At 55.5% G+C, this 23,726-nt stretch overlaps 1 protein-coding gene across 1 annotated transcript in view; it reads right to left on the reverse strand.

Moving 5' to 3' along the window:
- Nucleotides 1-22,380, reverse strand: part of LOC144489218 (chromodomain-helicase-DNA-binding protein 8-like) — a gene marked incomplete at its 3' end in the record, with an annotated part of 61,279 nt that extends 38,899 nt beyond the window's left edge. The window contains exon 1 of the mRNA XM_078207059.1: nucleotides 22,135-22,380. Within this exon, the coding sequence (XP_078063185.1) occupies nucleotides 22,135-22,286 (152 nt within the window). The remainder of the gene's footprint in view (nucleotides 1-22,134) is intronic.
- Between the last annotated feature and the right edge of the window lie 1,346 nt (nucleotides 22,381-23,726).

The raw sequence follows: 23,726 nt of genomic DNA on the forward strand, positions 1-23,726 counted from the left end.
GGAGACAGAGGCAGCGTCAGAGTGAATATCACTGCGGGAGACAGAGACAGAATCAGAGTGAATATCACTGCGGGAGACAGAGGCAGCGTCAGAGTGAATATCACTGCGGGAGACAGAGGCAGCGTCAGTGTGAATATCACTGCGGGAGAGAGAGGCGTCGGTCAGTGTGAATATCACTGCGGGAGACAGAGGCAGCGTCAGAGTGAATATCACTGCGGGAGACAGAGGCAGAATCAGAGTGAATATCACTGCGGGAGACAGAGGCAGCGTCAGTGTGAATATCACTGCGGGAGACAGAGGCAGCGTCAGTGTGAATATCACTGCGGGAGACAGAGGCAGCGGGTCAGAGTGAATATCACTGCGGGAGACAGAGGCAGAATCAGAGTGAATATCACTGCGGGAGACAGAGGCAGCGTCAGTGTGAATATCACTGCGGGAGACAGAGGCAGCGTCAGTGTGAATATCACTGCGGGAGACAGAGGCAGCGGGTCAGAGTGAATATCACTGCGGGAGACAGAGGCAGCGTCAGAGTGAATATCACTGCGGGAGAGAGAGGCAGCGTGAATATCACTGCGGGAGAGAGAGGCAGAGTCAGTGTGAATATCACTGCGGGAGACAGAGGCAGCGGGTCAGAGTGAATATCACTGCGGGATACAGAGGCAGGGTCAGAGTGAATATCACTGCGGGAGACAGAGGCAGAATCAGAGTGAATATCACTGCGGGAGAGAGGCAGCGTGAATATCACTGCGGGAGAGAGAGGCAGAGTCAGTGTGAATATCACTGCGGGAGACAGAGGCAGCGGGTCAGAGTGAATATCACTGCGGGATACAGAGGCAGGGTCAGAGTGAATATCACTGCGGGAGACAGAGGCAGCGGGTCAGAGTGAATATCACTGTGGGAGACAGAGGCAGCGTCAGTGTGAATATCACTGCGGGAGACAGAGGCAGGGTCAGAGTGAATATCACTGCGGGATACAGAGGCAGGGTCAGAGTGAATATCACTGCGGGAGACAGAGGCAGCGGGTCAGAGTGAATATCACTGCGGGAGACAGAGGCAGAATCAGAGTGAATATCACTGCGGGAGAGAGAGGCAGAATCAGAGTGAATATCACTGCGGGAGAGAGAGGCAGCGTCAGTGTGAATATCACTGCGGGAGAGAGAGGCAGCGTCAGAGTGACTATCACTGCGGGAGAGAGAGGCAGCGGGTCAGTGTGAATAACACTGCGGGAGAGAGAGGCAGCGTCAGTGTGAATATCACTGCGGGAGAGAGAGGCAGCGTCAGAGTGACTATCACTGCGGGAGAGAGAGGCAGCGGGTCAGTGTGAATATCACTGCGGGAGACAGAGGCAGAATCAGAGTGAATATCACTGCGGGAGACAGAGGCAGCGTCAGAGTGAATATCACTGCGGGAGACAGAGGCAGCGTCAGAGTGAATATCACTGCGGGAGACAGAGGCAGCGTCAGAGTGAATATCACTGCGGGAGACAGAGGCAGCGTCAGAGTGAATATCACTGCGGGAGACAGAGGCAGCGTCAGAGTGAATATCACTGCGGGAGACAGAGGCAGCGTCAGAGTGAATATCACTGCGGGAGACAGAGGCAGCGTCAGAGTGAATATCACTGCGGGAGACAGAGGCAGCGTCAGAGTGAATATCACTGCGGGAGACAGAGGCAGCGTCAGAGTGAATATCACTGCGGGAGACAGAGGCAGCGTCAGAGTGAATATCACTGCGGGAGACAGAGGCAGAATCAGAGTGAATATCACTGCGGGAGAGAGAGGCAGAATCAGAGTGAATATCACTGCGGGAGACAGAGGCAGCGTCAGTGTGAATATCACTGCGGGAGACAGAGGCAGAATCAGAGTGAATATCACTGCGGGAGACAGAGGCAGCGTCAGAGTGAATATCACTGCGGGAGACAGAGGCAGCGTCAGTGTGAATATCACTGCGGGAGAGAGAGGCAGCGTCAGAGTGAATATCACTGCGGGAGACAGAGGCAGCGTCAGAGTGAATATCACTGCGGGAGACTGAGGCAGCGTCAGAGTGAATATCACTGCGGGAGACAGAGGCAGCGTCAGAGTGAATATCACTGCGGGAGAGAGAGACAGAATCAGAGTGAATATCACTGGGGGAGAGAGAGGCAGCGTCAGTGTGAATATCACCGCGGGAGACAGAGGCAGCGTCAGAGTGAATATCACTGCGGGAGACAGAGGCAGCGTCAGAGTGAATATCACCGCGGGAGACAGAGGCAGCGTCAGAGTGAATATCACTGCGGGAGACAGAGGCAGCGTCAGAGTGAATATCACTGGGGGAGAGAGAGGCAGCGTCAGTGTGAATATCACTGCGGGAGACAGAGGCAGCGGGTCAGTGAATATCACTGCGGGAGACAGAGGCAGCGGGTCAGAGTGAATATCACTGCGGGAGACAGAGGCAGCGTCAGTGTGAATATCACTGCGGGAGAGAGAGGCAGCGTCAGAGTGAATATCACTGCGGGAGACAGAGGCAGCGTCAGAGTGAATATCACTGCGGGAGACAGAGGCAGCGTCAGTGTGAATATCACTGCGGGAGAGAGAGGCAGCGTCAGAGTGAATATCACTGCGGGAGACAGAGGCAGCGGGTCAGAGTGAATATCACTGCGGGAGACAGAGGCAGCGGGTCAGAGTGAATATCACTGCGGGAGACAGAGGCAGCGTCAGTGTGAATATCACTGCGGGAGAGAGAGGCAGCGGTCAGTGTGAATATCACTGCGGGAGACAGAGGCAGCGTCAGTGTGAATATCACTGCGGGAGACAGAGGCAGAGTCAGAGTGAATATCACTGGGGGAGAGAGAGGCAGAATCAGAGTGAATATCACTGCGGGAGACAGAGGCAGCGTCAGTGTGAATATCACTGCGGGAGACAGAGGCAGGGTCAGTGTGAATATCACTGCGGGAGAGAGAGGCAGCGGGTCAGAGTGAATATCACTGGGGGAGAGAGAGGCAGCGGGTCAGAGTGAATATCACTGGGGGAGAGAGAGGCAGAGTCAGTGTGAATATCACTGCGGGAGAGAGAGGCAGCGTCAGAGTGAATATCACTGCGGGAGACAGAGGCAGCGGGTCAGAGTGAATATCACTGCGGGAGACAGAGGCAGCGGGTCAGAGTGAATATCACTGCGAGAGACAGAGGCAGCGTCAGTGTGAATATCACTGCGGGAGAGAGAGGCAGCGTCAGTGTGAATATCACTGCGGGAGAGAGAGGCAGAATCAGAGTGAATATCACTGCGGGAGACAGAGGCAGCGGGTCAGTGAATATCACTGCGGGAGACAGAGGCAGCGTCAGAGTGAATATCACTGCGGGAGACAGAGGCAGAATCTGAGTGAATATCACTGCGGGAGAGAGAGGCAGCGTCAGTGTGAATATCACTGCGGGAGAGAGAGGCAGAATCAGTGTGAATATCACTGCGGGAGAGAGAGGCAGAATCAGAGTGAATATCACTGCGGGAGACAGAGGCAGCGGGTCAGTGAATATCACTGCGGGAGACAGAGGCAGCGGGTCAGAGTGAATATCACTGCGGGAGACAGAGGCAGCGGGTCAGTGAATATCACTGCGGGAGACAGAGACAGAATCAGAGTGAATATCACTGCGGGAGAGAGAGGCAGCGTCAGTGTGAATATCACTGCGGGAGAGAGAGGCAGAATCAGAGTGAATATCACTGCGGGAGAGAGAGGCAGAATCAGAGTGAATATCACTGCGGGAGACAGAGGCAGCGTCAGAGTGAATATCACTGCGGGAGACAGAGGCAGAATCAGAGTGAATATCACTGCGGGAGAGAGAGGCAGCGTCAGTGTGAATATCACTGCGGGAGACAGAGGCAGAATCAGAGTGAATATCACTGCGGGAGACAGAGGCAGCGTCAGTGTGAATATCACTGCGGGAGAGAGAGGCAGAATCAGAGTGAATATCACTGCGGGAGACAGAGGCAGCGTCAGTGTGAATATCACTGCGGGAGAGAGAGGCAGCGTCAGAGTGAATATCACTGCGGGAGACAGAGGCAGCGTCAGTGTGAATATCACTGCGGGAGAGAGAGGCAGCGTCAGTGTGAATATCACTGCGGGAGACAGAGGCAGCGGGTCAGAGTGAATATCACTGCGGGAGACAGAGGCAGCGTCAGTGTGAATATCACTGCGGGAGACAGAGGCAGCGTCAGTGTGAATATCACTGCGGGAGACAGAGGCAGGGTCAGTGTGAATATCACCGCGGGAGAGACAGGCAGAATCAGAGTGAATATCACTGCGGGAGAGAGAGGCAGCGTCAGTGTGAATATCACTGCGGGAGACAGAGGCAGCGTCAGTGTGAATATCACCGCGGGAGACAGAGGCAGCGTCAGTGTGAATATCACTGCGGGAGAGAGAGGCAGAATCAGAGTGAATATCACTGCGGGAGACAGAGGCAGAATCAGTGTGAATATCACTGCGGGAGACAGAGGCAGCGTCAGAGTGAATATCACTGCGGGAGACAGAGGCAGAGGGTCAGAGTGAATATCACTGCGGGAGAGAGAGGCAGCGTCAGTGTGAATATCACTGCGGGAGACAGAGGCAGCGTCAGTGTGAATATCACTGCGGGAGACAGAGGCAGCGTCAGAGTGAATATCACTGCGGGAGACAGAGGCAGAATCAGTGTGAATATCACTGCGGGAGAGAGAGGCAGAATCAGAGTGAATATCACTGCGGGAGACAGAGGCAGAGTCAGTGTGAATATCACTGCGGGAGACAGAGGCAGCGTCAGTGTGAATATCACTGCGGGAGACAGAGGCAGAATCAGTGTGAATATCACTGCGGGAGACAGAGGCAGCGTCAGTGTGAATATCACTGCGGGAGAGAGAGGCAGAATCAGTGTGAATATCACTGCGGGAGAGAGAGGCAGAATCAGTGTGAATATCACTGCGGGAGAGAGAGGCAGAATCAGAGTGAATATCACTGCGGGAGACAGAGGCAGCGTCAGAGTGAATATCACTGCGGGAGACAGAGGCAGCGTCAGAGTGAATATCACCGCGGGAGAGAGAGGCAGAGTCAGAGTGAATATCACTGCGGGAGACAGAGGCAGAGTCAGAGTGAATATCACTGCGGGAGACAGAGGCAGCGTCAGTGTGAATATCACTGCGGGAGACAGAGGCAGAGTCAGAGTGAATATCACTGCGGGAGACAGAGGCAGCGTCAGAGTGAATATCACTGCGGGAGACAGAGGCAGAGTCAGAGTGAATATCACTGCGGGAGACAGAGGCAGCGTCACAGTGAATATCACTGCGGGAGACAGAGGCAGAATCAGAGTGAATATCACTGCGGGAGACAGAGGCAGCGTCAGTGTGAATATCACTGCGGGAGACAGAGGCAGCGTCAGTGTGAATATCACTGCGGGAGACAGAGGCAGCGTCAGTGTGAATATCACTGCGGGAGACAGAGGCAGCGGGTCAGAGTGAATATCACTGCGGGAGACAGAGGCAGAATCAGAGTGAATATCACTGCGGGAGAGAGAGGCAGCGTCAGAGTGAATATCACTGCGGGAGACAGAGGCAGCGTCAGTGTGAATATCACTGCGGGAGACAGAGGCAGCGTCAGTGTGAATATCACTGCGGGAGACAGAGGCAGCGGGTCAGAGTGAATATCACTGCGGGAGACAGAGGCAGCGGGTCAGAGTGAATATCACTGTGGGAGACAGAGGCAGCGTCAGTGTGAATATCACTGCGGGAGACAGAGGCAGCGTCAGAGTGAATATCACTGCGGGAGACAGAGGCAGGGTCAGAGTGAATATCACTGCGGGAGACAGAGGCAGAATCAGAGTGAATATCACTGCGGGAGAGAGAGGCAGCGTGAATATCACTGCGGGAGAGAGAGGCAGAGTCAGTGTGAATATCACTGCGGGAGACAGAGGCAGCGGGTCAGAGTGAATATCACTGCGGGATACAGAGGCAGGGTCAGAGTGAATATCACTGCGGGAGACAGAGGCAGAATCAGAGTGAATATCACTGCGGGAGACAGAGGCAGCGTGAATATCACTGCGGGAGAGAGAGGCAGAGTCAGTGTGAATATCACTGCGGGAGACAGAGGCAGCGTGAATATCACTGCGGGAGAGAGAGGCAGAGTCAGTGTGAATATCACTGCGGGAGACAGAGGCAGCGGGTCAGAGTGAATATCACTGCGGGAGACAGAGGCAGCGGGTCAGAGTGAATATCACTGTGGGAGACAGAGGCAGCGTCAGTGTGAATATCACTGCGGGAGAGAGAGGCAGCGTCAGTGTGAATATCACTGCGGGAGAGAGAGGCAGCGTCAGTGTGAATATCACTGCGGGAGAGAGAGGCAGCGTCAGTGTGAATATCACTGCGGGAGACAGAGGCAGAGTCAGTGTGAATATCACTGCGGGAGAGAGAGGCAGCGTCAGAGTGAATATCACTGCGGGAGACAGAGGCAGAATCAGTGTGAATATCACTGCGGGAGACAGAGGCAGGGTCAGAGTGAATATCACTGCGGGAGACAGAGGCAGCGGGTCAGAGTGAATATCACTGCGGGAGACAGAGGCAGAATCAGAGTGAATATCACTGCGGGAGAGAGAGGCAGAATCAGAGTGAATATCACTGCGGGAGAGAGAGGCAGCGTCAGTGTGAATATCACTGCGGGAGAGAGAGGCAGCGTCAGAGTGACTATCACTGCGGGAGAGAGAGGCAGCGGGTCAGTGTGAATATCACTGCGGGAGAGAGAGGCAGCGTCAGTGTGAATATCACTGCGGGAGAGAGAGGCAGCGTCAGAGTGACTATCACTGCGGGAGAGAGAGGCAGCGGGTCAGTGTGAATATCACTGCGGGAGACAGAGGCAGAATCAGAGTGAATATCACTGCGGGAGACAGAGGCAGCGTCAGAGTGAATATCACTGCGGGAGACAGAGGCAGCGTCAGAGTGAATATCACTGCGGGAGACAGAGGCAGCGTCAGAGTGAATATCACTGCGGGAGACAGAGGCAGCGTCAGAGTGAATATCACTGCGGGAGACAGAGGCAGCGTCAGAGTGAATATCACTGCGGGAGACAGAGGCAGCGTCAGAGTGAATATCACTGCGGGAGACAGAGGCAGCGTCAGTGTGAATATCACTGCGGGAGACAGAGGCAGCGTCAGTGTGAATATCACTGCGGGAGACAGAGGCAGCGTCAGAGTGAATATCACTGCGGGAGACAGAGGCAGGGTCAGAGTGAATATCACTGCGGGAGAGAGAGGCAGCGTCAGAGTGAATATCACTGCGGGAGAGAGAGGCAGGGTCAGTGTGAATATCACTGCGGGAGACAGAGGCAGCGGGTCAGAGTGAATATCACTGCGGGAGACAGAGGCAGCGGGTCAGTGAATATCACTGCGGGAGACAGAGGCAGAATCAGTGTGAATATCACTGCGGGAGACAGAGGCAGCGTCAGTGTGAATATCACTGCGGGAGACAGAGGCAGAATCAGAGTGAGTATCACTGCGGGAGACAGAGGCAGCGTCAGTGTGAATATCACTGCGGGAGACAGAGGCAGAATCAGAGTGAATATCACTGCGGGAGACAGAGGCAGAATCAGAGTGAGTATCACTGCGGGAGACAGAGGCAGCGTCAGTGTGAATATCACTGCGGGAGAGAGAGGCAGAATCAGTGTGAATATCACTGCGGGAGACAGAGGCAGAATCAGTGTGAATATCACTGCGGGAGACAGAGGCAGCGTCAGTGTGAATATCACTGCGGGAGAGAGAGGCAGCGTCAGAGTGAATATCACTGCGGGAGACAGAGGCAGCGTCAGAGTGAATATCACTGCGGGAGACAGAGGCAGCGTCAGTGTGAATATCACTGCGGGAGACAGAGGCAGCGGTCAGTGTGAATATCACTGCGGGAGACAGAGGCAGCGTCAGAGTGAATATCACTGCGGGAGACAGAGGCAGCGGGTCAGAGTGAATATCACTGCGGGAGACAGAGGCAGCGTCAGAGTGACTATCACTGCGGGAGACAGAGGCAGCGTCAGTGTGAATATCACTGCGGGAGACAGAGGCAGCGTCAGAGTGAATATCACTGCGGGAGACAGAGGCAGCGTCAGAGTGAATATCACTGCGGGAGACAGAGGCAGCGTCAGTGTGAATATCACTGCGGGAGAGAGAGGCAGAATCAGAGTGAATATCACTGCGGGAGACAGAGGCAGCGGGTCAGTGTGAATATCACTGCGGGAGAGAGAGGCAGCGTCAGTGTGAATATCACTGCGGGAGAGAGAGGCAGCGTCAGTGTGAATATCACTGCGGGAGAGAGAGGCAGAATCAGAGTGAATATCACTGCGGGAGACAGAGGCAGCGGGTCAGAGTGAATATCACTGCGGGAGACAGAGGCAGCGTCAGTGTGAATATCACTGCGGGAGACAGAGGCAGGGTCAGAGTGAATATCACTGCGGGAGAGAGAGGCAGCGTCAGAGTGAATATCACTGCGGGAGAGAGAGGCAGCGTCAGAGTGAATATCACTGCGGGATACAGAGGCAGGGTCAGAGTGAATATCACTGCGGGAGAGAGAGGCAGCGTCAGAGTGAATATCACTGCGGGAGAGAGAGGCAGCGTCAGAGTGAATATCACTGCGGGATACAGAGGCAGGGTCAGAGTGAATATCACTGCGGGAGAGAGAGGCAGCGTCAGAGTGAATATCACTGCGGGATACAGAGGCAGGGTCAGAGTGAATATCACTGCGGGAGACAGAGGCAGCGTCAGTGTGAATATCACTGCGGGAGACAGAGGCAGCGGTCAGTGTGAATATCACTGCGGGAGACAGAGGCAGCGGGTCAGTGAATATCACTGCGGGAGACAGAGACAGAATCAGAGTGAATATCACTGCGGGAGACAGAGGCAGCGTCAGTGTGAATATCACTGCGGGAGAGAGAGACAGAATCAGAGTGAATATCACTGCGGGAGAGAGAGGCAGAATCAGAGTGAATATCACAGCGGGAGACAGAGGCAGCGTCAGAGTGAATATCACTGCGGGAGAGAGAGGCAGCGTCAGAGTGAATATCACTGCGGGAGAGAGAGGCAGCGTCAGTGTGAATATCACTGCGGGAGACAGAGGCAGCGTCAGTGTGAATATCACTGCGGGAGAGAGAGGCAGCGTCAGAGTGAATATCACTGCGGGAGACAGAGGCAGAATCAGAGTGAATATCACTGCGGGAGACAGAGGCAGCGTCAGTGTGAATATCACTGCGGGAGACAGAGGCAGCGTCAGTGTGAATATCACTGCGGGAGACAGAGGCAGCGTCAGTGTGAATATCACTGCGGGAGACAGAGGCAGCGGGTCAGAGTGAATATCACTGCGGGAGACAGAGGCAGAATCAGAGTGAATATCACTGCGGGAGACAGAGGCAGCGTCAGTGTGAATATCACTGCGGGAGACAGAGGCAGCGTCAGTGTGAATATCACTGCGGGAGACAGAGGCAGCGGGTCAGAGTGAATATCACTGCGGGAGACAGAGGCAGCGGGTCAGAGTGAATATCACTGTGGGAGACAGAGGCAGCGTCAGTGTGAATATCACTGCGGGAGACAGAGGCAGGGTCAGAGTGAATATCACTGCGGGAGACAGAGGCAGAATCAGAGTGAATATCACTGCGGGAGAGAGAGGCAGCGTGAATATCACTGCGGGAGAGAGAGGCAGAGTCAGTGTGAATATCACTGCGGGAGACAGAGGCAGCGGGTCAGAGTGAATATCACTGCGGGAGACAGAGGCAGCGGGTCAGAGTGAATATCACTGTGGGAGACAGAGGCAGCGTCAGTGTGAATATCACTGCGGGAGACAGAGGCAGGGTCAGAGTGAATATCACTGCGGGATACAGAGGCAGGGTCAGAGTGAATATCACTGCGGGAGACAGAGGCAGAATCAGAGTGAATATCACTGCGGGAGACAGAGGCAGGGTCAGAGTGAATATCACTGCGGGATACAGAGGCAGGGTCAGAGTGAATATCACTGCGGGAGACAGAGGCAGAATCAGAGTGAATATCACTGCGGGAGAGAGAGGCAGAATCAGAGTGAATATCACTGCGGGAGAGAGAGGCAGCGTCAGTGTGAATATCACTGCGGGAGAGAGAGGCAGCGTCAGAGTGACTATCACTGCGGGAGAGAGAGGCAGCGGGTCAGTGTGAATATCACTGCGGGAGAGAGAGGCAGCGTCAGTGTGAATATCACTGCGGGAGAGAGAGGCAGCGTCAGAGTGACTATCACTGCGGGAGAGAGAGGCAGCGGGTCAGTGTGAATATCACTGCGGGAGACAGAGGCAGAATCAGAGTGAATATCACTGCGGGAGACAGAGGCAGCGTCAGTGTGAATATCACTGCGGGAGACAGAGGCAGCGTCAGAGTGAATATCACTGCGGGAGACAGAGGCAGCGTCAGAGTGAATATCACTGCGGGAGACAGAGGCAGCGTCAGAGTGAATATCACTGCGGGAGACAGAGGCAGCGTCAGAGTGAATATCACTGCGGGAGACAGAGGCAGCGTCAGAGTGAATATCACTGCGGGAGACAGAGGCAGCGTCAGAGTGAATATCACTGCGGGAGACAGAGGCAGCGTCAGTGTGAATATCACTGCGGGAGACAGAGGCAGCGTCAGTGTGAATATCACTGCGGGAGACAGAGGCAGAATCAGTGTGAATATCACTGCGGGAGACAGAGGCAGCGTCAGTGTGAATATCACTGCGGGAGACAGAGGCAGAATCAGAGTGAGTATCACTGCGGGAGACAGAGGCAGCGGTCAGTGTGAATATCACTGTGGGAGACAGAGGCAGCGTCAGAGTGAATATCACTGCGGGAGACAGAGGCAGAATCAGAGTGAGTATCACTGCGGGAGACAGAGGCAGCGTCAGTGTGAATATCACTGCGGGAGAGAGAGGCAGAATCAGTGTGAATATCACTGCGGGAGACAGAGGCAGAATCAGTGTGAATATCACTGCGGGAGACAGAGGCAGCGTCAGTGTGAATATCACTGCGGGAGAGAGAGGCAGCGTCAGAGTGAATATCACTGCGGGAGACAGAGGCAGCGTCAGAGTGAATATCACTGCGGGAGACAGAGGCAGCGTCAGTGTGAATATCACTGCGGGAGACAGAGGCAGCGGTCAGTGTGAATATCACTGCGGGAGACAGAGGCAGCGTCAGAGTGAACATCACTGCGGGAGACAGAGGCAGCGGGTCAGAGTGAATATCACTGCGGGAGACAGAGGCAGCGTCAGAGTGACCATCACTGCGGGAGACAGAGGCAGCGTCAGTGTGAATATCACTGCGGGAGAGAGAGGCAGCGTCAGAGTGAATATCACTGCGGGAGACAGAGGCAGCGTCAGAGTGAATATCACTGCGGGAGACAGAGGCAGCGTCAGTGTGAATATCACTGCGGGAGAGAGAGGCAGCGTCAGAGTGAATATCACTGCGGGAGACAGAGGCAGCGTCAGAGTGAATATCACTGCGGGAGAGAGAGGCAGCGTCAGAGTGAATATCACTGCGGGAGACAGAGGCAGCGTCAGAGTGAATATCACTGCGGGAGACAGAGGCAGCGTCAGTGTGAATATCACTGCGGGAGACAGAGGCAGCGTCAGAGTGAATATCACTGCGGGAGACAGAGACAGAATCAGAGTGAATATCACTGCGGGAGACAGAGGCAGCGTCAGAGTGAATATCACTGCGGGAGACAGAGGCAGCGTCAGTGTGAATATCACTGCGGGAGAGAGAGGCAGCGGTCAGTGTGAATATCACTGCGGGAGACAGAGGCAGCGTCAGAGTGAATATCACTGCGGGAGACAGAGGCAGAATCAGAGTGAATATCACTGCGGGAGACAGAGGCAGCGTCAGTGTGAATATCACTGCGGGAGACAGAGGCAGCGTCAGTGTGAATATCACTGCGGGAGACAGAGGCAGCGGGTCAGAGTGAATATCACTGCGGGAGACAGAGGCAGAATCAGAGTGAATATCACTGCGGGAGACAGAGGCAGCGTCAGTGTGAATATCACTGCGGGAGACAGAGGCAGCGTCAGTGTGAATATCACTGCGGGAGACAGAGGCAGCGGGTCAGAGTGAATATCACTGCGGGAGACAGAGGCAGCGTCAGAGTGAATATCACTGCGGGAGAGAGAGGCAGCGTGAATATCACTGCGGGAGAGAGAGGCAGAGTCAGTGTGAATATCACTGCGGGATACAGAGGCAGGGTCAGAGTGAATATCACTGCGGGAGACAGAGGCAGAATCAGAGTGAATATCACTGCGGGAGACAGAGGCAGCGTCAGTGTGAATATCACTGCGGGAGACAGAGGCAGGGTCAGAGTGAATATCACTGCGGGAGACAGAGGCAGAATCAGAGTGAATATCACTGCGGGAGAGAGAGGCAGCGTGAATATCACTGCGGGAGAGAGAGGCAGAGTCAGTGTGAATATCACTGCGGGAGACAGAGGCAGCGGGTCAGAGTGAATATCACTGCGGGATACAGAGGCAGGGTCAGAGTGAATATCACTGCGGGAGACAGAGGCAGCGGGTCAGAGTGAATATCACTGTGGGAGACAGAGGCAGCGTCAGTGTGAATATCACTGCGGGAGAGAGAGGCAGCGTCAGAGTGAATATCACTGCGGGAGACAGAGGCAGGGTCAGAGTGAATATCACTGCGGGATACAGAGGCAGGGTCAGAGTGAATATCACTGCGGGAGACAGAGGCAGAATCAGAGTGAATATCACTGCGGGAGACAGAGGCAGCGGGTCTGAGTGAATATCACTGCGGGAGACAGAGGCAGAATCAGAGTGAATATCACTGCGGGAGAGAGAGGCAGAATCAGAGTGAATATCACTGCGGGAGAGAGAGGCAGCGTCAGTGTGAATATCACTGCGGGAGAGAGAGGCAGCGTCAGAGTGACTATCACTGCGGGAGAGAGAGGCAGCGGGTCAGTGTGAATAACACTGCGGGAGAGAGAGGCAGCGTCAGTGTGAATATCACTGCGGGAGAGAGAGGCAGCGTCAGAGTGAATATCACTGCGGGAGAGAGAGGCAGCGGGTCAGTGTGAATAACACTGCGGGAGAGAGAGGCAGCGTCAGTGTGAATATCACTGCGGGAGAGAGAGGCAGCGGGTCAGTGTGAATATCACTGCGGGAGACAGAGGCAGAATCAGAGTGAATATCACTGCGGGAGACAGAGGCAGCGTCAGAGTGAATATCACTGCGGGAGACAGAGGCAGCGTCAGAGTGAATATCACTGCGGGAGACAGAGGCAGCGTCAGAGTGAATATCACTGCGGGAGACAGAGGCAGCGTCAGAGTGAATATCACTGCGGGAGACAGAGGCAGCGTCAGAGTGAATATCACTGCGGGAGACAGAGGCAGCGTCAGAGTGAATATCACTGCGGGAGACAGAGGCAGCGTCAGAGTGAATATCACTGCGGGAGACAGAGGCAGCGTCAGAGTGAATATCACTGCGGGAGACAGAGGCAGCGTCAGAGTGAATATCACTGCGGGAGACAGAGGCAGAATCAGAGTGAATATCACTGCGGGAGACAGAGGCAGCGTCAGTGTGAATATCACTGCGGGAGACAGAGGCAGAATCAGTGTGAATATCACTGCGGGAGACAGAGGCAGCGTCAGTGTGAATATCACTGCGGGAGACAGAGGCAGAATCAGTGTGAATATCACTGCGGGAGACAGAGGCAGCGTCAGTGTGAATATCACTGCGGGAGAGAGAGGCAGCGTCAGAGTGAATATCACTGCGGGAGACAGAGGCAGCGTCAGAGTGAATATCACTGCGGGAGACTGAGGCAGCGTCAGAGTGAATATCACTGCGGGAGAGAGAGGCAGCGTCAGAGTGAATATCACTGCGGGAGACAGAGGCAGCGTCAGTGTGAATATCACTGCGGGAGACAGAGGCAGCGTCAGTGTGAATATCACTGCGGGAGACAGAGGCAGCGTCAGTGTGAATATCACTGCGGGAGACAGAGGCAGCGTCAGTGTGAATATCACTGCGGGAGACAGAGGCAGCGGGTCAGAGTGAATATCACTGCGGGAGACAGAGGCAGCGTCAGAGTGAATATCACTGCGGGAGAGAGAGACAGAATCAGTGTGAATATCACTGCGGGAGACAGAGGCAGCGTCAGTGTGAATATCACTGCGGGAGACAGAGGCAGCGGGTCAGAGTGAATATCACTGCGGGAGACAGAGGCAGCGTCAGAGTGAATATCACTGCGGGAGAGAGAGACAGAATCAGTGTGAATATCACTGCGGGAGAGAGAGGCAGCGTCAGAGTGAATATCACTGCGGGAGACAGAGGCAGAATCAGAGTGAATATCACTGCGGGAGACAGAGGCAGAATCAGAGTGAATATCACTGCGGGAGAGAGAGGCAGAGTCAGTGTGAATATCACTGCGGGATACAGAGGCAGGGTCAGAGTGAATATCACTGCGGGAGACAGAGGCAGAATCAGAGTGAATATCACTGCGGGAGAGAGAGGCAGAGTCAGTGTGAATATCACTGCGGGAGACAGAGGCAGCGGGTCAGAGTGAATATCACTGCGGGATACAGAGGCAGGGTCAGAGTGAATATCACTGCGGGAGACAGAGGCAGCGGGTCAGAGTGAATATCACTGTGGGAGACAGAGGCAGCGTCAGTGTGAATATCACTGCGGGAGACAGAGGCAGGGTCAGAGTGAATATCACTGCGGGATACAGAGGCAGGGTCAGAGTGAATATCACTGCGGGAGACAGAGGCAGAATCAGAGTGAATATCACTGCGGGAGACAGAGGCAGCGGGTCTGAGTGAATATCACTGCGGGAGACAGAGGCAGAATCAGAGTGAATATCACTGCGGGAGAGAGAGGCAGAATCAGAGTGAATATCACTGCGGGAGAGAGAGGCAGCGTCAGTGTGAATATCACTGCGGGAGAGAGAGGCAGCGTCAGAGTGACTATCACTGCGGGAGAGAGAGGCAGCGGGTCAGTGTGAATAACACTGCGGGAGAGAGAGGCAGCGTCAGTGTGAATATCACTGCGGGAGAGAGAGGCAGCGTCAGAGTGAATATCACTGCGGGAGAGAGAGGCAGCGGGTCAGTGTGAATAACACTGCGGGAGAGAGAGGCAGCGTCAGTGTGAATATCACTGCGGGAGAGAGAGGCAGCGGGTCAGTGTGAATATCACTGCGGGAGACAGAGGCAGAATCAGAGTGAATATCACTGCGGGAGACAGAGGCAGCGTCAGAGTGAATATCACTGCGGGAGACAGAGGCAGCGTCAGAGTGAATATCACTGCGGGAGACAGAGGCAGCGTCAGAGTGAATATCACTGCGGGAGACAGAGGCAGCGTCAGAGTGAATATCACTGCGGGAGACAGAGGCAGCGTCAGAGTGAATATCACTGCGGGAGACAGAGGCAGCGTCAGAGTGAATATCACTGCGGGAGACAGAGGCAGCGTCAGAGTGAATATCACTGCGGGAGACAGAGGCAGCGTCAGAGTGAATATCACTGCGGGAGACAGAGGCAGCGTCAGAGTGAATATCACTGCGGGAGACAGAGGCAGAATCAGAGTGAATATCACTGCGGGAGACAGAGGCAGCGTCAGTGTGAATATCACTGCGGGAGAGAGAGGCAGCGTCAGAGTGAATATCACTGCGGGAGACAGAGGCAGAATCAGTGTGAATATCACTGCGGGAGACAGAGGCAGCGTCAGTGTGAATATCACTGCGGGAGACAGAGGCAGAATCAGTGTGAATATCACTGCGGGAGACAGAGGCAGCGTCAGTGTGAATATCACTGCGGGAGAGAGAGGCAGCGTCAGAGTGAATATCACTGCGGGAGACAGAGGCAGCGTCAGAGTGAATATCACTGCGGGAGACTGAGGCAGCGTCAGAGTGAATATCACTGCGGGAGACAGAGGCAGCGTCAGAGTGAATATCACTGCGGGAGAGAGAGACAGAATCAGAGTGAATATCACTGGGGGAGAGAGAGGCAGCGTCAGTGTGAATATCACCGCGGGAGACAGAGGCAGCGTCAGAGTGAATATCACTGCGGGAGACAGAGGCAGCGTCAGAGTGAATATCACCGCGGGAGACAGAGGCAGCGTCAGAGTGAATATCACTGCGGGAGACAGAGGCAGCGTCAGAGTGAATATCACTGGGGGAGAGAGAGGCAGCGTCAGTGTGAATATCACTGCGGGAGACAGAGGCAGCGGGTCAGTGAATATCACTGCGGGAGACAGAGGCAGCGGGTCAGAGTGAATATCACTGCGGGAGACAGAGGCAGCGTCAGTGTGAATATCACTGCGGGAGAGAGAGGCAGCGTCAGAGTGAATATCACTGCGGGAGACAGAGGCAGCGTCAGAGTGAATATCACTGCGGGAGACAGAGGCAGCGTCAGTGTGAATATCACTGCGGGAGAGAGAGGCAGCGTCAGAGTGAATATCACTGCGGGAGACAGAGGCAGCGGGTCAGAGTGAATATCACTGCGGGAGACAGAGGCAGCGGGTCAGAGTGAATATCACTGCGGGAGACAGAGGCAGCGTCAGTGTGAATATCACTGCGGGAGAGAGAGGCAGCGGTCAGTGTGAATATCACTGCGGGAGACAGAGGCAGCGTCAGTGTGAATATCACTGCGGGAGACAGAGGCAGAGTCAGAGTGAATATCACTGGGGGAGAGAGAGGCAGAATCAGAGTGAATATCACTGCGGGAGACAGAGGCAGCGTCAGTGTGAATATCACTGCGGGAGACAGAGGCAGGGTCAGTGTGAATATCACTGCGGGAGAGAGAGGCAGCGGGTCAGAGTGAATATCACTGGGGGAGAGAGAGGCAGCGGGTCAGAGTGAATATCACTGGGGGAGAGAGAGGCAGAGTCAGTGTGAATATCACTGCGGGAGAGAGAGGCAGCGTCAGAGTGAATATCACTGCGGGAGACAGAGGCAGCGGGTCAGAGTGAATATCACTGCGGGAGACAGAGGCAGCGGGTCAGAGTGAATATCACTGCGAGAGACAGAGGCAGCGTCAGTGTGAATATCACTGCGGGAGAGAGAGGCAGCGTCAGTGTGAATATCACTGCGGGAGAGAGAGGCAGAATCAGAGTGAATATCACTGCGGGAGACAGAGGCAGCGGGTCAGTGAATATCACTGCGGGAGACAGAGGCAGCGTCAGAGTGAATATCACTGCGGGAGACAGAGGCAGGGTCAGAGTGAATATCACTGCGGGAGACAGAGGCAGGGTCAGAGTGAATATCACTGCGGGAGAGAGAGGCAGCGTCAGTGTGAATATCACTGCGGGAGACAGAGGCAGAATCTGAGTGAATATCACTGCGGGAGAGAGAGGCAGCGTCAGCGTGAATATCACTGCGGGAGACAGAGGCAGCGGGTCAGAGTGAATATCACTGCGGGAGACAGAGGCAGCGGGTCAGTGAATATCACTGCGGGAGACAGAGACAGAATCAGAGTGAATATCACTGCGGGAGAGAGAGGCAGCGTCAGTGTGAATATCACTGCGGGAGAGAGAGGCAGAATCAGAGTGAATATCACTGCGGGAGAGAGAGGCAGAATCAGAGTGAATATCACTGCGGGAGACAGAGGCAGCGTCAGAGTGAATATCACTGCGGGAGACAGAGGCAGAATCAGAGTGAATATCACTGCGGGAGAGAGAGGCAGCGTCAGTGTGAATATCACTGCGGGAGACAGAGGCAGAATCAGAGTGAATATCACTGCGGGAGACAGAGGCAGCGTCAGTGTGAATATCACTGCGGGAGAGAGAGGCAGAATCAGAGTGAATATCACTGCGGGAGACAGAGGCAGCGTCAGTGTGAATATCACTGCGGGAGAGAGAGGCAGCGTCAGAGTGAATATCACTGCGGGAGACAGAGGCAGCGTCAGTGTGAATATCACTGCGGGAGAGAGAGGCAGCGTCAGTGTGAATATCACTGCGGGAGACAGAGGCAGCGTCAGAGTGAATATCACTGCGGGAGACAGAGGCAGCGTCAGAGTGAATATCACTGCGGGAGAGAGAGACAGAATCAGAGTGAATATCACTGGGGGAGAGAGAGGCAGCGTCAGTGTGAATATCACCGCGGGAGACAGAGGCAGCGTCAGAGTGAATATCACTGCGGGAGACAGAGGCAGCGTCAGAGTGAATATCACCGCGGGAGACAGAGGCAGCGTCAGAGTGAATATCACTGCGGGAGACAGAGGCAGCGTCAGAGTGAATATCACTGGGGGAGAGAGAGGCAGCGTCAGTGTGAATATCACTGCGGGAGACAGAGGCAGCGGGTCAGTGAATATCACTGCGGGAGACAGAGGCAGCGGGTCAGAGTGAATATCACTGCGGGAGACAGAGGCAGCGTCAGTGTGAATATCACTGCGGGAGAGAGAGGCAGCGTCAGAGTGAATATCACTGCGGGAGACAGAGGCAGCGTCAGAGTGAATATCACTGCGGGAGACAGAGGCAGCGTCAGTGTGAATATCACTGCGGGAGAGAGAGGCAGCGTCAGAGTGAATATCACTGCGGGAGACAGAGGCAGCGGGTCAGAGTGAATATCACTGCGGGAGACAGAGGCAGCGGGTCAGAGTGAATATCACTGCGGGAGACAGAGGCAGCGTCAGTGTGAATATCACTGCGGGAGAGAGAGGCAGCGGTCAGTGTGAATATCACTGCGGGAGACAGAGGCAGCGTCAGTGTGAATATCACTGCGGGAGACAGAGGCAGAGTCAGAGTGAATATCACTGGGGGAGAGAGAGGCAGAATCAGAGTGAATATCACTGCGGGAGACAGAGGCAGCGTCAGTGTGAATATCACTGCGGGAGACAGAGGCAGGGTCAGTGTGAATATCACTGCGGGAGAGAGAGGCAGCGGGTCAGAGTGAATATCACTGGGGGAGAGAGAGGCAGCGGGTCAGAGTGAATATCACTGGGGGAGAGAGAGGCAGAGTCAGTGTGAATATCACTGCGGGAGAGAGAGGCAGCGTCAGAGTGAATATCACTGCGGGAGACAGAGGCAGCGGGTCAGAGTGAATATCACTGCGGGAGACAGAGGCAGCGGGTCAGAGTGAATATCACTGCGAGAGACAGAGGCAGCGTCAGTGTGAATATCACTGCGGGAGAGAGAGGCAGCGTCAGTGTGAATATCACTGCGGGAGAGAGAGGCAGAATCAGAGTGAATATCACTGCGGGAGACAGAGGCAGCGGGTCAGTGAATATCACTGCGGGAGACAGAGGCAGCGTCAGAGTGAATATCACTGCGGGAGACAGAGGCAGGGTCAGAGTGAATATCACTGCGGGAGACAGAGGCAGGGTCAGAGTGAATATCACTGCGGGAGAGAGAGGCAGCGTCAGTGTGAATATCACTGCGGGAGACAGAGGCAGAATCTGAGTGAATATCACTGCGGGAGAGAGAGGCAGCGTCAGCGTGAATATCACTGCGGGAGACAGAGGCAGCGGGTCAGAGTGAATATCACTGCGGGAGACAGAGGCAGCGGGTCAGTGAATATCACTGCGGGAGACAGAGACAGAATCAGAGTGAATATCACTGCGGGAGAGAGAGGCAGCGTCAGTGTGAATATCACTGCGGGAGAGAGAGGCAGAATCAGAGTGAATATCACTGCGGGAGAGAGAGGCAGAATCAGAGTGAATATCACTGCGGGAGACAGAGGCAGCGTCAGAGTGAATATCACTGCGGGAGAGAGAGGCAGAATCAGAGTGAATATCACTGCGGGAGACAGAGGCAGCGTCAGTGTGAATATCACTGCGGGAGACAGAGGCAGCGTCAGTGTGAATATCACTGCGGGAGACAGAGGCAGCGTCAGTGTGAATATCACTGCGGGAGACAGAGGCAGAATCAGAGTGAATATCACTGCGGGAGAGAGAGGCAGCGTCAGTGTGAATATCACTGCGGGAGACAGAGGCAGAATCAGAGTGAATATCACTGCGGGAGACAGAGGCAGCGTCAGTGTGAATATCACTGCGGGAGAGAGAGGCAGAATCAGAGTGAATATCACTGCGGGAGACAGAGGCAGCGTCAGTGTGAATATCACTGCGGGAGAGAGAGGCAGCGTCAGAGTGAATATCACTGCGGGAGACAGAGGCAGCGTCAGTGTGAATATCACTGCGGGAGAGAGAGGCAGCGTCAGTGTGAATATCACTGCGGGAGACAGAGGCAGCGGGTCAGAGTGAATATCACTGCGGGAGACAGAGGCAGCGTCAGTGTGAATATCACTGCGGGAGACAGAGGCAGCGTCAGTGTGAATATCACTGCGGGAGACAGAGGCAGGGTCAGTGTGAATATCACCGCGGGAGAGACAGGCAGAATCAGAGTGAATATCACTGCGGGAGAGAGAGGCAGCGTCAGTGTGAATATCACTGCGGGAGACAGAGGCAGCGTCAGTGTGAATATCACTGCGGGAGACAGAGGCAGAATCAGTGTGAATATCACTGCGGGAGACAGAGGCAGCGTCAGAGTGAATATCACTGCGGGAGACAGAGGCAGAGGGTCAGAGTGAATATCACTGCGGGAGAGAGAGGCAGCGTCAGTGTGAATATCACTGCGGGAGACAGAGGCAGCGTCAGTGTGAATATCACTGCGGGAGACAGAGGCAGAATCAGTGTGAATATCACTGCGGGAGAGAGAGGCAGCGTCAGAGTGAATATCACTGCGGGAGACAGAGGCAGCGGGTCAGAGTGAATATCACTGCGGGAGACAGAGGCAGCGTCAGAGTGAATATCACTGCGGGAGACAGAGGCAGCGTCAGAGTGAATATCACCGCGGGAGAGAGAGGCAGAGTCAGAGTGAATATCACTGCGGGAGACAGAGGCAGCGTCAGTGTGAATATCACTGCGGGAGACAGAGGCAGAGTCAGAGTGAATATCACTGCGGGAGACAGAGGCAGAGTCAGTGTGAATATCACTGCGGGAGACAGAGGCAGAGTCAGAGTGAATATCACTGCGGGAGACAGAGGCAGCGTCAGAGTGAATATCACTGCGGGAGACAGAGGCAGCGTCACAGTGAATATCACTGCGGGAGACAGAGGCAGAATCAGAGTGAATATCACTGCGGGAGACAGAGGCAGAATCAGGGTGAATATCACTGCGGGAGACAGAGGCAGAGGGTCAGAGTGAATATCACTGCGGGAGAGAGAGGCAGAATCAGTGTGAATATCACTGCGGGAGAGAGAGGCAGAATCAGAGTGAATATCACTGCGGGAGACAGAGGCAGAGTCAGTGTGAATATCACTGCGGGAGAGAGAGGCAGAATCAGAGTGAATATCACTGCGGGAGACAGAGGCAGCGGGTCAGAGTGAATATCACTGCGGGAGACAGAGGCAGCGTCAGTGTGAATATCACTGCGAGAGACAGAGGCAGAGTCAGTGTGAATATCACTGCGGGAGACAGAGGCAGCGTCAGAGTGAATATCACTGAGGGAGACAGAGGCAGCGTCAGAGTGAATATCACTGCGGGAGACAGAGGCAGAGGGTCAGAGTGAATATCACTGCGGGAGACAGAGGCAGAGTCAGTGTGAATATCACTGCGAGAGAGAGAGGCAGAATCAGGGTGAATATCACTGCGGGAGAGAGAGGCAGAATCAGGGTGAATATCACTGCGGGAGACAGAGGCAGAATCAGAGTGAATATCACTGCGGGAGAGAGAGGCAGAATCAGTGTGAATATCACTGCGGGAGACAGAGGCAGAGTCAGTGTGAATATCACTGCGGGAGAGAGAGGCAGAATCAGAGTGAATATCACTGCGGGAGACAGAGGCAGCGGCCAATGTGAATATCACTGCGGGGGACAGAGGCAGCGTCAGTGTGAATATCACTGCGGGAGAGAGAGGCAGCGTCAGTGTGAATATCACTGCGGGAGACAGAGGCAGCGTCAGAGTGAATATCACTGCGGGAGAGAGAGGCAGCGTCAGTGTGAATATCACTGCGGGAGACAGAGGCAGCGTCAGAGTGAATATCACTGCGGGAGACAGAGGCAGCGTCAGTGTGAATATCACTGCGGGGGAGAGAGAGGCAGCGGGTCAGAGTGAATATCACTGCGGGAGACAGAGGCAGCGTCAGTGTGAATATCACTGCGGGAGAGTGTCGGGGGGCGCGGGGAGCAGAGGAGGGAGAGGTAAGGAGTGAGAGGGAGAGGGGGGCAGTGGGGGAGAATGCAAGGAGACCTACTTGGTATCCACTCCGTCCAGGACACGGTCAGCCTGGTCACCAATCACTTCCTGCTTCAAATAGTACAGCATTCGAACTCGGAGCAGAACCCTGGGCAAATCAGAGAGAGACATACACACACACAGAAACAGAGCGTTTAAACCCTTCACCATCTTTAACCCAGTGAATCACCCCACAGTACAGGGAAAACAGGGGGGGGCGCGTGGGTGGGATAGAGAGAGAGAGAGATAGAGGGAGCACGAGAGCACGGCCGCTAATGGTGGAGCAACAGGTGAGGGGATGCTTCAGCGGGCAGATTTGGGGGAGCGCAGGTATCCGGGAGGTGAGTGGGACTGGAAGAAGCGAGAGATAGACAGGGAGGGTTGGAGGACAGGGCCGGATTGAACGCTGAAGCCAAGCGCAGGTTACGGTGCACGGGCGGCGGGGAATGGGACACGATGGACGGAGGGGGGGGGAACGGGACACGATGGGGGGGGGGGAACGGGACACGATGGGGGGGGGGAACGGGACACGATGGAGGGGGGAACGGGACACGATGGAGGGGGGAACGGGACACGATGGAGGGGGGAACGGGACACGATGGGGGGGGGGAACGGGACACGATGGGGGGGGGAACGGGACACGATGGAGGGGGGAACGGGACACGATGGAGGGGGGAACGGGACACGATGGAGGGGGGAACGGGACACGATGGGGGGGGGAACGGGACACGATGGAGGGGGGAACGGGACACGATGGAGGGGGGAACGGGACACGATGGGGGGGGGGGGAACGGGACACGATGGAGGGGGGGAACGGGACACGATGGAGGGGGAACGGGACACGATGGAGGGGGGAACGGGACACGATGGAGGGGGGAACGGGACACGATGGAGGGGGGAACGGGACACGATGGAGGGGGGAACGGGACACGATGGAGGGGGGAACGGGACACGATGGAGGGGGGAACGGGACACGATGGGGGGGGGGAACGGGACACGATGGAGGGGGGAACGGGACACGATGGAGGGGGAACGGGACACGATGGGGGAAAAGGGGGGAACGGGACACGATGGAGGGGGGAACGGGACACGATGGAGGGGGGAACGGGACACGATGGAGGGGGGAACGGGACACGATGGAGGGGGGAACGGGACACGATGGAGGGGGGAACGGGACACGATGGAGGGGGGAACGGGACACGATGGAGGGGGGAACGGGACACGATGGGAGGGGGGAACGGGACACGATGGAGGGGGGAACGGGACACGATGGAGGGGGGAACGGGACACGATGGAGGGGGGAACGGGACACGATGGAGGGGGGAACGGGACACGATGGAGGGGGGAACGGGACACGATGGAGGGGGAACGACACAGGGGGGGAACGGGACACGATGGAGGGGGGAACGGGACACGATGGAGGGGGGAACGGGACACGATGGAGGGGGGAACGGGACACGATGGAGGGGGGAACGGGACACGATGGAGGGGGGAACGGGACACGATGGAGGGGGAACGGGACACGATGGAGGGGGGAACGGGACACGATGGAGGGGGGAACGGGACACGATGGAGGGGGGAACGGGACACGATGGAGGGGGGAACGGGACA

The sequence above is a fragment of the Mustelus asterias genome, unplaced genomic scaffold (genome assembly GCF_964213995.1).
Source record: "Mustelus asterias unplaced genomic scaffold, sMusAst1.hap1.1 HAP1_SCAFFOLD_2014, whole genome shotgun sequence".
Taxonomy (NCBI): domain Eukaryota; kingdom Metazoa; phylum Chordata; class Chondrichthyes; order Carcharhiniformes; family Triakidae; genus Mustelus; species Mustelus asterias.